Here is a 12,596-nt window from a genome sequence, read left to right on the forward strand (position 1 = left end):
GTCAGCTCCAATTACGGCTGCCTGGACATCAGCAACCAGGAACCGCCAAGTGAAGCTGCGGTCTCCCAGCCTGACGTCCTTCGCAGTGAAGCCGTGGGCGGTCACTGTGGATCCGTTGGCTGCGGTGATCCGCGGGCTGTGGGCTCCGGCTGAGCTCCGCGGGCAGCTGCGAAGTTGGTAGGACGCTGACTTGCGCGCCAGTGTCCACCATGCAAGCGGTGTCACCGTCGCAGACATAGAGAATCCGCCCCAGGAGAAGGGTGTCTGAGAGTTGGGGCGCAGGTACAATCAGGCCAGGTCGTTTCCCGCCCAGGAGCAGGGGGCCTGGCACTTCTTGGCTTGAGCGCCAAACCGTGTGTGATAATAACAGACCCCACCCCTCGGACGGGATGGTGACCTCTCTCTGGATCGTCCACGGCTCTGGCTGCGGCAGCGGCTGCAGGGAAGGGTTGACCTGTCCTGGAAGTGGTCCCTCTCCTGGTGTTTGGAGCGGACCTCTATCTGTAGCTCGCTGATGGTGGCGGTCAGGCTAACTGCAGTGGCCAACAGCTCAGTCACTGGGGCTGGTGCGGGGGTGTGAGCAGTGCTGGCTGCTGGATGACAGACAGGCTGGCTGGCTGATACACCGGCCTTGATGCTTCCATGAAGCGGTCTGCCGCACGGGCTAGGTCCTCCAGTGGCATCGTTTCATCCAGCGCGGAGAGGGCAGCAGCGTCTGTTTGAGGCAGGCGCTGGAGGACGAGCGTTCTCAGCAAGCCCTGGTCCGCTGGCGCATGACCGGCTGCTGACAGTTCGCCATCCATCCGTCTCAGACAGGAGTTGAGATGGGCGCTGTTCTTCCAGGTGCTGATTTCGCAGGAACGCCTCCAGGCGGGACGTCCTGGAGTGGAGACATTATGAAACAATTTCGCCAGATGGAAGGTTTTCACAAGGTTGAACTTTTTCTGTCGGCGTGAACAAGTAAATTAAATGGACAGGAAAGCGATTGTAGGTACAGCTGGATGAGTTAACATGGCTAAGTCCGAGTGAAGCTGATACTGCTATGGCACGATGACATCTAGTGGAGTGGACGGCAGGCGCATTTTCAGTAGCGCCACCTATAGCTTTCACAACGCCACCTGCGGTGGTAGCGCCGCCTACGATGGTGCCGCCGCCTACACGTGACGCCGTCTACAGCGCCGGGCAGCACAGCCCGGGACCGCCCTCCCCGTTGCTGCGATGAAGCGGCCCGGCATCCATCCATCGCATAGGATGCCTACTAGTCAGCTGAGCCAAGACCACCGCTGTCATGGACACCATGTGCAGGACTTGCTGCACCCGAGGAGTCTGGCGGAAGGATCGGTGAGGAGGCTCACTTGTTGGAGCGTTTTGAATGTGTGTTGTGTGGTGGTGAAATAAATATATCTATCGCTGCAGTTCGCTTCACTTGCTATGATTTTTCTGGACGCAAATGAGCCCGATTAACTTTATTTCAACAATGGCTTCTCCCTTGCTTAGCACCGGACAGCATGAGCCGGTTTAACGTAGTCCTTTCCTGGCCTTGGGCTGGAAGTAATTATCCCCGCCGCTCGGAGATGGCTTTAGGCCGTCGAGGGAGAAAAGAGAGTTTGCATTGGCCCACTTACAGCTGGAATGGTACGCCTGAAATGTGCGACAAGCGCACCACTCAAGCTTTGTCGCTGTGCCAACCATTTTTTGTGGCCAAGAGGTATTTTCATGTTGATATCATGGTAACTTTTTAAAATAAGAGTGACTTCCAGAATTCGTTTTTTATAAAAATCATATAGTAACCTAAATTACCTAAAATCCTGCGAGCACTACCATACACCACCTAACATCAAACTCAGCACGCTATTATGGCGCAAATTAGACGTGCATCGTGTGAATACAGCCAGGCGTGGCCACGCGTGCTCTGGTAAGGCTGTGAGCTTACTAGGTGTCCTGGGATTGGGCCGGACTAGTTTTGGGTAGCCCTCGCTATATTTAGCAGATGATTTGATGCGTTTCCTGCCGTAGTTCGATTCGAACCTCTCTGTTTTCCGCATGGCTGGCATTATGTGATGCGTGGGCCCGACAAGTTGTGTGTGCTGCTGTGCTCATTTGCGGACGTCGCAAGCGGATTTCGCCTGGTCAAAAAAAGCTTTGGGTGCAACAAGAGCACCATGAGTGCATCTCAAGAAGTTGGAAATGAATCTGCTGGTCAAGCAAAAAGGAGTGGGCCTCTAGAGGTCACTGGACACACTGAGATGAAGTCCAAGGTTCTTGAAAGTATAGACCGTATTAGGTCGAGTGGAAGTAAAGAAGCTAAATTGCAGCTGGATGGTAAAACACAACACTCAAAACCACACTATGTTTCCAGGAGTGAAGAAGAAGTAGGAATTACTCAGTACATTGATTCCTCAGAGGGGTTCACTGGTATCACCAAACATCGGTGGTCTGATTTCATTGTTCATGAAATAGGCATCTCTGGAAAAATTGCTGTGCTGACCAATACATCTGTTCCAGTGGTAAAAGAGTCCCCAAAACAGGATACCTCAAGGCCTGATTGGTTCCCAGAAACAGAGTGGGAGCAAGTAGCCACTTTGAGTGCTGCTGACAAAGGAGCCAGTCCTGTTAACATTCCTGCTGATCAGCTTAGCAAGGATGATAGGACTAGGTATCATGGCATCATTAAATCCTGCTTCCCAAACCTAATAACAAACACAGGCGAAGTTGACGGAAAGAAGGCAATTGTTGTGAGACAAGCCGGTGCTGCGCCTGACAAGAGAAACACATTCTGGAGGCATAAGCCATGGCCTAAAGACAGACCAAAGTTCCTCCATTTCTGCCTGTACAAGGAGAATCTAGATACATTTACTGGACTCAGCATGCTAAGCATGGATCTGAAACTTAAGTCCAACAAGTTCTTGGTAGCTGGCACAAAGGACGCGAGGGCCAAAACAACACAGATGGTGGCTGTCAAGCAAGTGACTGCTGAGAAGCTCCATGAAGCTGCTTCAAAGTTTGGCAAGCTGAAGGTTGGGAACTTTTCATATGAGGACCATCCTCTGAAGCTGGGCCAGCTGAAGGGAAACCAATTTGACATTGTGCTGCGTCACGTGCAGGGTGATGAAGAGGTGATTGCTCGTCGTATGGCCTCCTTCCAGGAGCACGGCTTCATCAACTACTATGGCCTGCAGCGGTTCGGTGTGACCAGTTCGGCCACGCACCTGGTGGGCCGAGCCATAGTGCGCAAGGAATGGCGCGCCGCCGTCGGACATGCTGCTGTCGGGCCGCGAGGACGAGCACGGTGGCAGCATGGCCAAGGCGCAGCGCGCCTGGCGCACCGAGCGCGATCCGCGGCGTGCTTACGCGCTCCTCTCCAACAAGCAGCAGCGCACCACGCTGGAAGGGCGTGTGCTGCACACGCTGTGTTCTGTGCGCGCTACGGCGTACCAGGAGGCGGTCGACCGTCTGCCGCCGGCCAGCCGCCAGTTGTATGTGCACGCCTATCAGTCGTGGCTCTGGAACCGGGTGGTGTCGCGCCGGCTGGCCGTGCACGGGCTGCGCCTGCGGTCCGGCGACCTGGTGCTAGCCACCGGTGACGAGCCCGAACCCGAGCCGGCCGCCGCCGAGGACGACGCCCCGCCGGCCGTCGATGACGAGGCGCCAACGCCGGCACCGGCTCTGCCCGGCGGTCCGCCCGACGTGCGCGCGCTGACCGAGGCCGAGCTGGCGCAGCACACGATCCACGAGCTGGTGCTGCCGCTGCCCGGCTGGGCGGTGCGCTACCCGGACAACGAGACGGCCGACTGGTACCGAGAGCTGCTGGAGGCCGACGGCGTCGACCTCAGCCGCGAGCACTGCGACTCGCTGCGCCAGTACAGCCTGGCCGGCGCCTATCGCCGCGTGCTGGCGCGGCCCGACGTCGGCCGCTGGCGGATCGCCCGCTACGCTGACCCGGCCGTCGACCTGGTGGCCAGCGACGTGGATGCACTGATGGGCCGCACGCCGCCCGCCGATGACCCGTCCGGCCCGTACCGCGCCCTGCTGCTGCAGTTCACGCTGCCGGCCTCCTGCTACGCCACCATGGCCCTGCGCGAGATCACCGGCATGGAATCCTAGTCTGGCTACTCAGATGGCGCTCAACGACGCGTACAGCGCTGAGATGCGCCGCCTTCGGCAAGGCCGCGGTGGCGCCGGCCGCTCGGAGGCCGCCCCCGCAGCGCAACCGCGCGCAGCGGGGGCCGAGGCACAGGCGGCGGTGGCACAGGTGGCGGCTGCAGAACCGGCGCGAGGTGGCGGGGAGGACTCACATGTGACGCCCTCTGGGGGCGTGATCAGCGGAGGAGAGGACGAACGGTCCGAGAAACGACCGCTCGACGACCAGATGGAAGAGAAGTCTGACAAGCGACTGAAAACGTAGACTCCCAGGCAGTCTGTTCTGTGCCGCCGTATTGGCGCATGGTGTCCGGTGATTCGTGATGGGCGTTGCAAAACGTTGAATATACCTTCAGATGAATGGTGTATCAGCAGATTTCATCAGCGTTGTTTGAAATCTGGTCATGTGGTCCCATTGATCTTCGCAATGTGTGCTTTAAAGATGGTAGATGGATGACTAAGGATGGCAGTGGTGCCACGAAACGAGCCGTGATATGGTCTTATATACTTTCCAGCATGGCTATTGGCGAGCGTGGAGCAAGAATTTGTTATCCTGTTGAGGGTCCGGACTGCGGAGTTGAGGTTGTCAGGCTACCCCCGACGTGGAGATATTAAGAACTGATTAGAATCTCAAATTTAATTTCACTGATAAGAAGCTGGCGATAGTCTGAATTCTAAATCATACCACAGTTTTAAAGTTGACGTCACTTCACGCAGACCATAAGTCACAATAATTTTGTGACGATTGTGTCGGAGTTGTCTCCTGTACCGCCGCGTTATCCGTTAAGTCTTGCGCTTATTCCCTCAGTGATACGCTGCGGGTGGTTGGACACCTAGCCGGTCTTCTGGTTAAGTGTTGGTACACGACTGATTATGTACTTTCATTCAACGAAGGCTGCTAAAAGAAGTGGTAGCGTGCCGTGCCGGTCTGAAAGGACGAGACGTAACACAACACTTCGGACATAATCAACTTGTATACAGTGGCACTGGCACTGGGAACAACAAAAACCGATTTTCCGTCGGTAGTCACTTCATCCCAGCTAGTCCGGGATGAAGAGCGCAAGCCCTCACATGTTAAGAAGAAGCGCGAAGTCTCAGCAGCATATGCAGCACTGGCCCTCCTCGCCAGTCCTAGCGAGAAAGAGAGAGGGAGAGAGCCGAATGCGTAACAAAGCCCTTTTTACCGCCGAAAGATGGTCGGTGATGGCTGGGTAAGGTCAGCCGGCCCCATGCTGGCGGATAATTGTTCGCCAGGCGTGAGCGACGCAGTTGCCATGCTAGGCTGCAGCTCAGCGGTGGCACCCGGCTCCTGCGCCCACGGTCGCGTAGCCTCTGACGATGTTCCGCCCAGCGCGTGGCACGAAACAGTGGCTGTGTAAAGCTACAGGGCACGCTGTGGCGTTCGGCAGCCGCGACGCGGTGGTCGTGCCAAGGCGCGGGGGACGCTGTGATGGCCGGCAGTGGCGACGCGGTGGTCTTGCCAAGCCGCAGGTTGCGTGGGTTGCGTAGCATCGGACACAATCCCGCCCTTCCCTGGGCGGGCAGGCGTTAGCCTTGAGCGCCGACCCCTGGGGCAGGCCGGTGCGGCGGCACTTCCAATGATGGCAGGGCGTGGACCTTGAGCGCCGGCTTTCGGGACGTACTGGTCCAGCGGCGCGGCGACCGCCTGCCTGTTCCAACAGCTCGGGGAGGTTGTGCTGGTCGCTGAGCCAGGCCGTGGTACAGCCCTTATTTCTCGCCGTCAAATTCAATATGGATGGCACGAAAGGTATGCAGAGGGCGGAGACGCTGCCGTCTTTTGTTAAACTACAGCAAAGAGAAAGCTACTGTTTGCGGCCTTAAATCTATGCAGTCAGCCGTCTCATTGAAATAGCAAGACATTACATCTGGTCAAATCCATCGGATATGGCTGCAGGCCGCGTAAGAAACGCTTGGCAGTGAGTAAGTACTAACTTAATGAAACTTCATCCTTGTCCGATAACCAGGATAAGCTCGCATCTTAGGGCCTTGGCTCGCATCGGCGTGGGGGACGCCGTGCGTGAGGCGGTTGCCTCGGGTTTTGTTCGGAGGCGAGTCCCCGGGTTGCTCGTAGCTGCCTTGGTGGAGTGCGCAGTTGGGGGGGTTGTTGCCATTCGCGTGGAATATTCTAGAGTTCCACGTCGATTATGATTATTGTTTCACTGTTCGTCAACAACTGCCGTGCCCTCCTCGCCGTGCTCTTCGCGTTATGGATATTCCTTGTCCCGAAGTCTGAAACAATTATCGCGAGCGTGTTTGTTGTAGCGTTTGTCGACACTGTGCTGTATTGGCGATCTGAAAAGAATAAGAAGTTCATCTCTTTGGTAAGAATTTTGGCAGTAATGATCAGCTATTTGCTGGCTGCATGGTGCCGTGACATACTGGTGCACTGCGTTGTACACGTGTGTTATGTCGGTGTGCTGAACCAAAGCACGCTGAACCCATAGCACACTTGCACTGAATCAGTCCAGGCCAAATGATGATTTTTATTTGGTTCTTGAATTTGTAGATTTTTCAAATCATTTGTTTGGAAACATGGGGAAGATGCCTTTTTGCTTGAAACTGCCATAGCAGCATTATACTTCCTTGAAACATCAGCCATCTGTGCACTGAAATTAGAAGTGACAGCACCAGACTCAGGGCTCTCAGGTGATGACATACATGCACTGAAATTGCTGTCTGGATGTCACTGCCTTACACCTTGTACATTCATCTAGGACAGAGGTTGCACTAGACTCCCATCAAAGTTGGGGTGCATCAAAAGATACCATATATGACAGTAGAATAATAAAATTATGTCTTTTAAACTCATCTCACAGAAGTAACAACATTAACCATTGATGCAGCATGGAGGAGACAGTGGGCTAACTCTTCCCTTTTCATGTGCAATTTTGTTGTTGTAGCAATTGGATTGCTCCACAGATTGCCAGGGATTGAAATACTGAGAGACTTAAGAAGTGCCTTTTAACAACAAAACTAACAGTTCACAAGTGGCTCATTATGAAACTATGTGATTGGTGTTACAAAAAGTCTTGTTTTGAGCTAGGGGATGTCCAACATTCCTCTTTGATCTGCCACCATGTGGTTAATACTTTAGAAACTATTCTATTGCCCTGCCACAGAGCATGAGCTTCTCTAAGTGATACCATACAGGGTTGTGAGGCTGAATGATATCTGCTTTTGTCAACATGAATGCTGCTGAAGAGCTGTCACATTTCTTAAGATAAAAACTCCAGTCTGCAATACAACATGATGACTTTTTGTTGTCATGGATTAAGCATATTTGTCAAATCATGTTCTTGTTCCCTCTGTGTGCACACAATGACAATCTTGAATCATTACTTAACACCATTGTAACATAATAACATTATTACCTTGGTGTGCTCATAATTGCAGTCTCAGATCTTCACTCACCCAGCCACCAATAATTACTCTCATGCCATTTCAGCATGGTAGAGAGAGAGCTAGGTCTGGATTTGGGTCATTATAAGATGGTTAGAGACAGCTCAGACATGCACTAACTCACATTCCATATTACTGTTTCAGCTCCCTGTTCCCATCATTGTTGTGGCATCAACTCTGGTGTTTGGATGTATTGCAATCATCTTTGGTGCTCCACTGCTCAGGTAAACTGCCCTTGGAACAAAGTATTGTGATAGATTTGTGCATGTATATACATATGTGTGTATATATATATATATATATATATATAATGTGTGTGTGTGTGTGTGTGTGTGTGTGCATGTGCATCAAGCATAGATCAAGCAGGTATCACAGAACATGATGGTTTCTTTGTGGATACTTGTATGGAATATGCTTGAAGTGTGTTCTGTTCTTGCCCCCCATCTTTGTGCACTGGTGTCACATGAAGGCATTGCTTTTCATTTGGAAGATGTTAAGCTGCCGGTCATGCTTTTCTAAGGTGGAAACCATTGGTTTTTGTTGTCAAACTGTTCAAACATATAATGTCAGGGTTTCTTTAATACCAAGATCATTGTAAATACAATTAAATGTGCTTAGAACAATTTCTTGTTATTGTCTCCTGTTCAGCTTGTAGAGAGTACACAGGTTGTTCTATTTCACAGCAAAATCTGAGTGGGGTGCATGGGTCTTATCCAATTAACACCTAAAATTTCAGTATAAACAGCATGACCCATTCCTCAAAATGCTTTCCAGGCACTGATGTCTTTGGAAGCATTGATTGTAGGTTTGTTTAGTTTTCAGTAAGGTTCTCAATTCGCGAGAATTTGCACTGAGTGATATTTCAAGGCACTGGCATGGAAACTGCTTGATCAGGGTTGATTAACCCACAACATCTCAGCGTGAACAAAATGTAGACCGTGCTTCACATCCTGCAGCTATGTGAGGCACGCACAGTTCTAACAACAAGAGAACAGACAGGGTTGGTTAAAAAGTGTTATGTAATATGTGCATCTGATTGGCTTGGGAATGAAAATAGACCCCTGGTTTTAAAGCCATTTGTAAAGCTGAGACAACTACATGAAGCTGGGTTCAAGTTGAAGCCATTGCCTTTGAAGTTTGCAACTGCAAAGCCGAAGCTGGTGGTTTCGTAATTTTGGTGGAAGCCTAGTCTGAGTCGACTGTGAACTTTGTGCATCCAAAGTGAAAACTGAAGTAAGCAGCTTCAAATGTACGAAATGTGAAGCCAAAGTTGAAGCGTTAGTGTACAATGGTGTTTTGCGGAATCAAAACTATTTAAGTGTCTGTTGAAGGCATATGGGAGCAAACAATGTCAAAAAGGCTTTGCAGAGTAATTGGTGTGAGATGTTAGAATCACATATGGAAGATGTTTCGGATCGTCTTCCTCGTCCCGTGTGCTAGTATGCAAAAGTTTCGGACATTTGATTCCCTGGCTGTCATTAGTCTTTCACTAGTCCTGACAATGGCCAGCTGGTTTTAGACCCCGTCCTCCACGTGTTGGGATCTAACGGAATCGTGTGGTATGTTGGGGTGACATGACGGGAAGGTCGCTTGTGTGAACTGCAGTCACAATTGCCATATGATCAACGTAGTCGGTGCGCCCCAAAGCCCAAATCATCATCCCCCTCTGCAGTCACAATTGCCCTGAAGCCAGAGTCATAGTTCAGAAAATGTTTGGGTCTGAAGTTGAGGTTGAAGCCCACTGTTACAAGTAGCCAAGCCGTAGCCGAGCCCGAAGTACCTGCTCAAAGCGATATGAAGCTGGAGTCGAAACCAGCCATATAAAATGGCTCAAAGTCAAAGCCGAACCCGAAGTTGTATGAAAGTAAAATTGCGGCTTCACGAAGCAGCGGAAGCTTGCACCGTACACATGTCCGGGTGCCGGTAACGTACATTGTTTCGTCAGCCACGCATCTATCAGATAGGGTAGGTAAGAACGTGTTTTTAACCTATTTGAAATGAGCTTCCAAAACTGTATGGGAAATGCCGGATGGCAGTAAACCTGAGACGAAAAGCAACAACAACCCAAACAAAAGCAAAAAACAACCCAATTGTACGTAAAAGTTATGATGAATATCGGTAGGACGGGTGCGCTGAGATATGTCATCAGTGTACTCATCCTACGACTGTGATGCCACCCGTACCACTGTTTGCCAGTGATATCGAGAACACTCTGCTGTTTGGTCTTCTGCTGTCGGCGCTCGCCGTCTACCCGACCGCACTGACATCTGGAGGCAGCGTGACGAAGATCGTCGATAGTTTCGTTGATTTCGTGTAAGTAATGTTTGCCATGGGCTCCGTGAAAACGTGTAGTGATTCTTATAACATTTAGCTCACGTCGCTGATGTGTGCCGTGCAGTGCCGTGAAACACATGTATAAGTACGACCACCAGCGGCGGCGTTGTCCTGTCACACAGATTTGACAATGTGAACCGGTAGCGAGTGTGCCGCCGCGTTTTGTGACTGTCGAGGGGGGAGGGGGGGATGGCCCGTTGACCCGTGTGTGTGCGGGTCGACTTGACTGACGACGGTTGGTGGCCGTCGAGGGGGAGGAGGCGACGGCCCGTTGACCCGTGTGCGTGCGGGGTCAACTTGTCTGACGACGGCTGGTGACCCTCGAGGGGGGGGGGGGAGGGGGGGGGGCGACGGCCCGTTGACCCGTGTGTGTGCTGCGTCGACTTAACTGACGACGGCTGGTGACCGTCGAGGGGAAGGGGGGGGGGGAGGGGGCGACGGCCCGTTGACCCGTGTGTGTGCTGCGTCGACTTAACTGACGACGGCTGGTGACCGTCGAGGGGAAGGGGGGGGGAGGGGGCGACGGCCCGTTGACCCGTGTGTGCTGCGTCGACTTAACTGACGACGGCTGGTGACCGTCGAGGGGAAGGGGGGGAGGGGGCGACGGCCCGTTGACCCGTGTGTGTGCTGCGTCGACTTAACTGACGACGGCTGTGGTGACCGTCGAGGGGAAGGGGGGAGGGGAGGGGGGCGACGGCCCGTTGACCCGTGTGTGTGCTGCGTCGACTTAACTGACGACGGCTGGTGACCGTCGAGGGGAAGGGGGGGGAGGGGGCGACGGCTCGTTGACCCGTGTGCGTGCGGCGTCGACTGGTCTGACGACGGCTGGTGACCGTCGAGGAGGGAGGGGGGACGGCCCGTTGACCCGTGTGTGTCCGGGTCGACTTGACTGACGACGGCTGGTGACTGTCGAGGAGGGAGGGGGACGGCCCGTTGACCCGTGTGCGTGCGGGCCGACTTGACTGACGACGGCTGGTGACCGTCGAGGGGGGGGGGGCACGGCCCGTTGACCCGTGTGTGTGCGGCGTCGACTTGACTGACGACGGCGACCGACGCGGTCCAGTAAGCGGTACGGCTCGCACACAGGGGCGAGTCACCGCGGCAGCAGCAGCAGCTGTCCGCGGCAGCTGGTGCCCTGGTGGGGGCCTGGCTCGGCGCCTTCGTCATCCCGCTGGACTGGGACCGACCTTGGCAGGTGAGTAGACGCGCTGGGGCCTCTTGCCGGCTAATGCGAGACCCCAGTATGCGGCCGGGCGTGAGGGGCGCGGTCTTGGAAGTGACTGTGCAGGCGCGTGTGATAGGACGTCTTTCAGCCCAGATTCGGCATACCACAGGACGGGCTCGATACAGGCGCGCGCTTGCTGCTGTTAGCGTCAGTTAGCCTGTGATATGATGGTTTAGGTGTGGTTTACCTCATACTGAGCATGCTCCTCACATATGCCAAAGGATAACAGAAGGTGCCTAATGACATTGGCCCTCACTGCACCACTTGTTCCGTCGCTGACTTGCGCTGTCATCGTCAAGTAATCACCGTGTGGCCTCAGCTGCGCGCATCACACGGCCTGTGCCGGTGATGGGCCGTTTGTGGGTCGCGCCTGTGTGCCGGCTCATTAGCCGTCCTGCGCACTGATGGTTGGCACGTGCGCTGCGTCCGGCAGGTGTGGCCGGTGCCGTGCTGCGCCGGCGCTCAGTTGGGCTCCGCGGTCGGCCGCCTCGCCGCCTCGCGCATTTGTCCGGCGGCAGCCGACTGTAAGCTGGAGTGAGGCGACACCATGCTGTCGCTGCTGCGCCGCGGCTGGGCCTGGCTGCTGCACAAGTACCGCATGTACGAGCTCAACACGTCCGTGGCGCTGCTGGAGCCCAACGAGAAGGTGGCTTTCCACAGCTTCCTGGTCTTCATCCTGTCCATGATGGTGTACTCGACGTACGTCTATCTGCCCCACTACACCATGGTGCTGTTGTCGCGGTTCGGCCTGGTGGCGCCAGCCACCGACTGACGCCGACCGCCGCACCGCCACTCCGTGTCGACGGTGCACCGCCCGCGCGGACAGTTCCAAATTATCTGTTACGTATACTACGGTGTGGTAGCGCTGGCCGCGGCCGTGTACTGGACACTCGCCGGCGTGCTGCTGTTCAAGTACTGGCACTCGGCGGCGCAGCATGGCCTCGACTGAGCCGACGCCGGCCAAGGTGCTGACCAAGAGCCAGATGAAGCGGGCGGCGCGCGACAACAAGGCGCGCACGCGCAACGTGCTCTTCAATCCGTTTCACTTCGAGTGGCCGCAGGTGCCTCGGCGGGAGGCGGACCGCCGTTCTGGACGCCGTCAGCGCCTGTTTCCCGCATTTCGACATTCCGACGAGCGTGCCTCAGGAGGAGTACGTGCGCTTGCTGGCCGCTGGCGACCGGTCGGCCATCACAGAGCGGCGCCGAGAGCTGCGCGAACAGCGCGCGCCGCTGCTGGAGGAGCGCCGCCGCTGCCTGGCCGACTGTGTGCTGGGCTTCAACGCGGCGAGCCGGGCACTGGAGGCCGGCCAGCTGGCGGCGCTGCTGGTGGAGGCCGACACGCCGGCGCTGGAGACGCGCTTCCTGCTGCCGCTAGCGGCCGGCCGCGGCTGCCTGTGCGTGTGCCTGCCGCGGCTGCGGCCGACCCTGCAGAGTCGGCTCGGTCTGACCACGGCCGTGCTGGGGCTCGCGCCGCCGG

At 54.9% G+C, this 12,596-nt stretch overlaps 2 protein-coding genes across 3 annotated transcripts; both read left to right on the plus strand.

The window, feature by feature from the left end:
* Positions 1–3,141: 3,141 nt before the first annotated feature.
* On the plus strand, positions 3,142–4,506 carry Pus7 (pseudouridine synthase 7). Its single transcript, XM_037234880.1, has one exon. It carries the CDS (start codon positions 3,259–3,261, stop codon positions 4,102–4,104), a length of 846 nt encoding a protein of 281 aa, XP_037090775.1. The 5' UTR covers positions 3,142–3,258; the 3' UTR covers positions 4,105–4,506.
* Positions 4,507–5,659: 1,153 nt separating this feature from the next.
* Positions 5,660–12,108, plus strand: PIG-F (phosphatidylinositol glycan anchor biosynthesis class F). 2 transcript variants are annotated; one of them, XM_037232057.1, is made up of 5 exons: positions 5,660–5,908; positions 7,705–7,784; positions 9,757–9,873; positions 10,981–11,089; positions 11,553–12,108. In XM_037232057.1, exons 1-5 carry the CDS (start codon positions 5,897–5,899, stop codon positions 11,655–11,657), a joined length of 423 nt encoding a protein of 140 aa, XP_037087952.1. In that variant the 5' UTR covers positions 5,660–5,896; the 3' UTR covers positions 11,658–12,108. The 2 variants fall into 2 exon arrangements, with proteins under 2 accessions (XP_037087952.1, XP_037087942.1); XM_037232047.1 differs by lacking the exon at positions 5,660–5,908 and adding an exon at positions 6,220–6,482.
* The last annotated feature ends 488 nt before the right edge of the window (positions 12,109–12,596 follow it).

Source organism: Pollicipes pollicipes, unplaced genomic scaffold (assembly GCF_011947565.3).
Source record: "Pollicipes pollicipes isolate AB1234 unplaced genomic scaffold, Ppol_2.1 Scaffold_2555;HRSCAF=2994_pilon_pilon_pilon, whole genome shotgun sequence".
NCBI lineage: Eukaryota > Metazoa > Arthropoda > Thecostraca > Pollicipedomorpha > Pollicipedidae > Pollicipes > Pollicipes pollicipes.

What these genes read in the sequence shown, in the direction of transcription:
- PIG-F (XM_037232047.1), top strand. Translation starts at nt 6,306, where the DNA reads ATGATTATTGTTTCACTGTTCGTCAACAACTGCCGTGCCCTCCTCGCC. An exon ending in TTTGGTGCTCCACTGCTCAG is followed by an intron (nt 7,785 to 9,756) that starts GTAAACTGCCCT and finishes ACTGTTTGCCAG; the next exon opens with TGATATCGAGAACACTCTGC. An exon ending in GATAGTTTCGTTGATTTCGT is followed by an intron (nt 9,874 to 10,980) that starts GTAAGTAATGTT and finishes GCTCGCACACAG; the next exon opens with GGGCGAGTCACCGCGGCAGC.
- Pus7 (XM_037234880.1), top strand. Translation starts at nt 3,259, where the DNA reads ATGCTGCTGTCGGGCCGCGAGGACGAGCACGGTGGCAGCATGGCCAAG.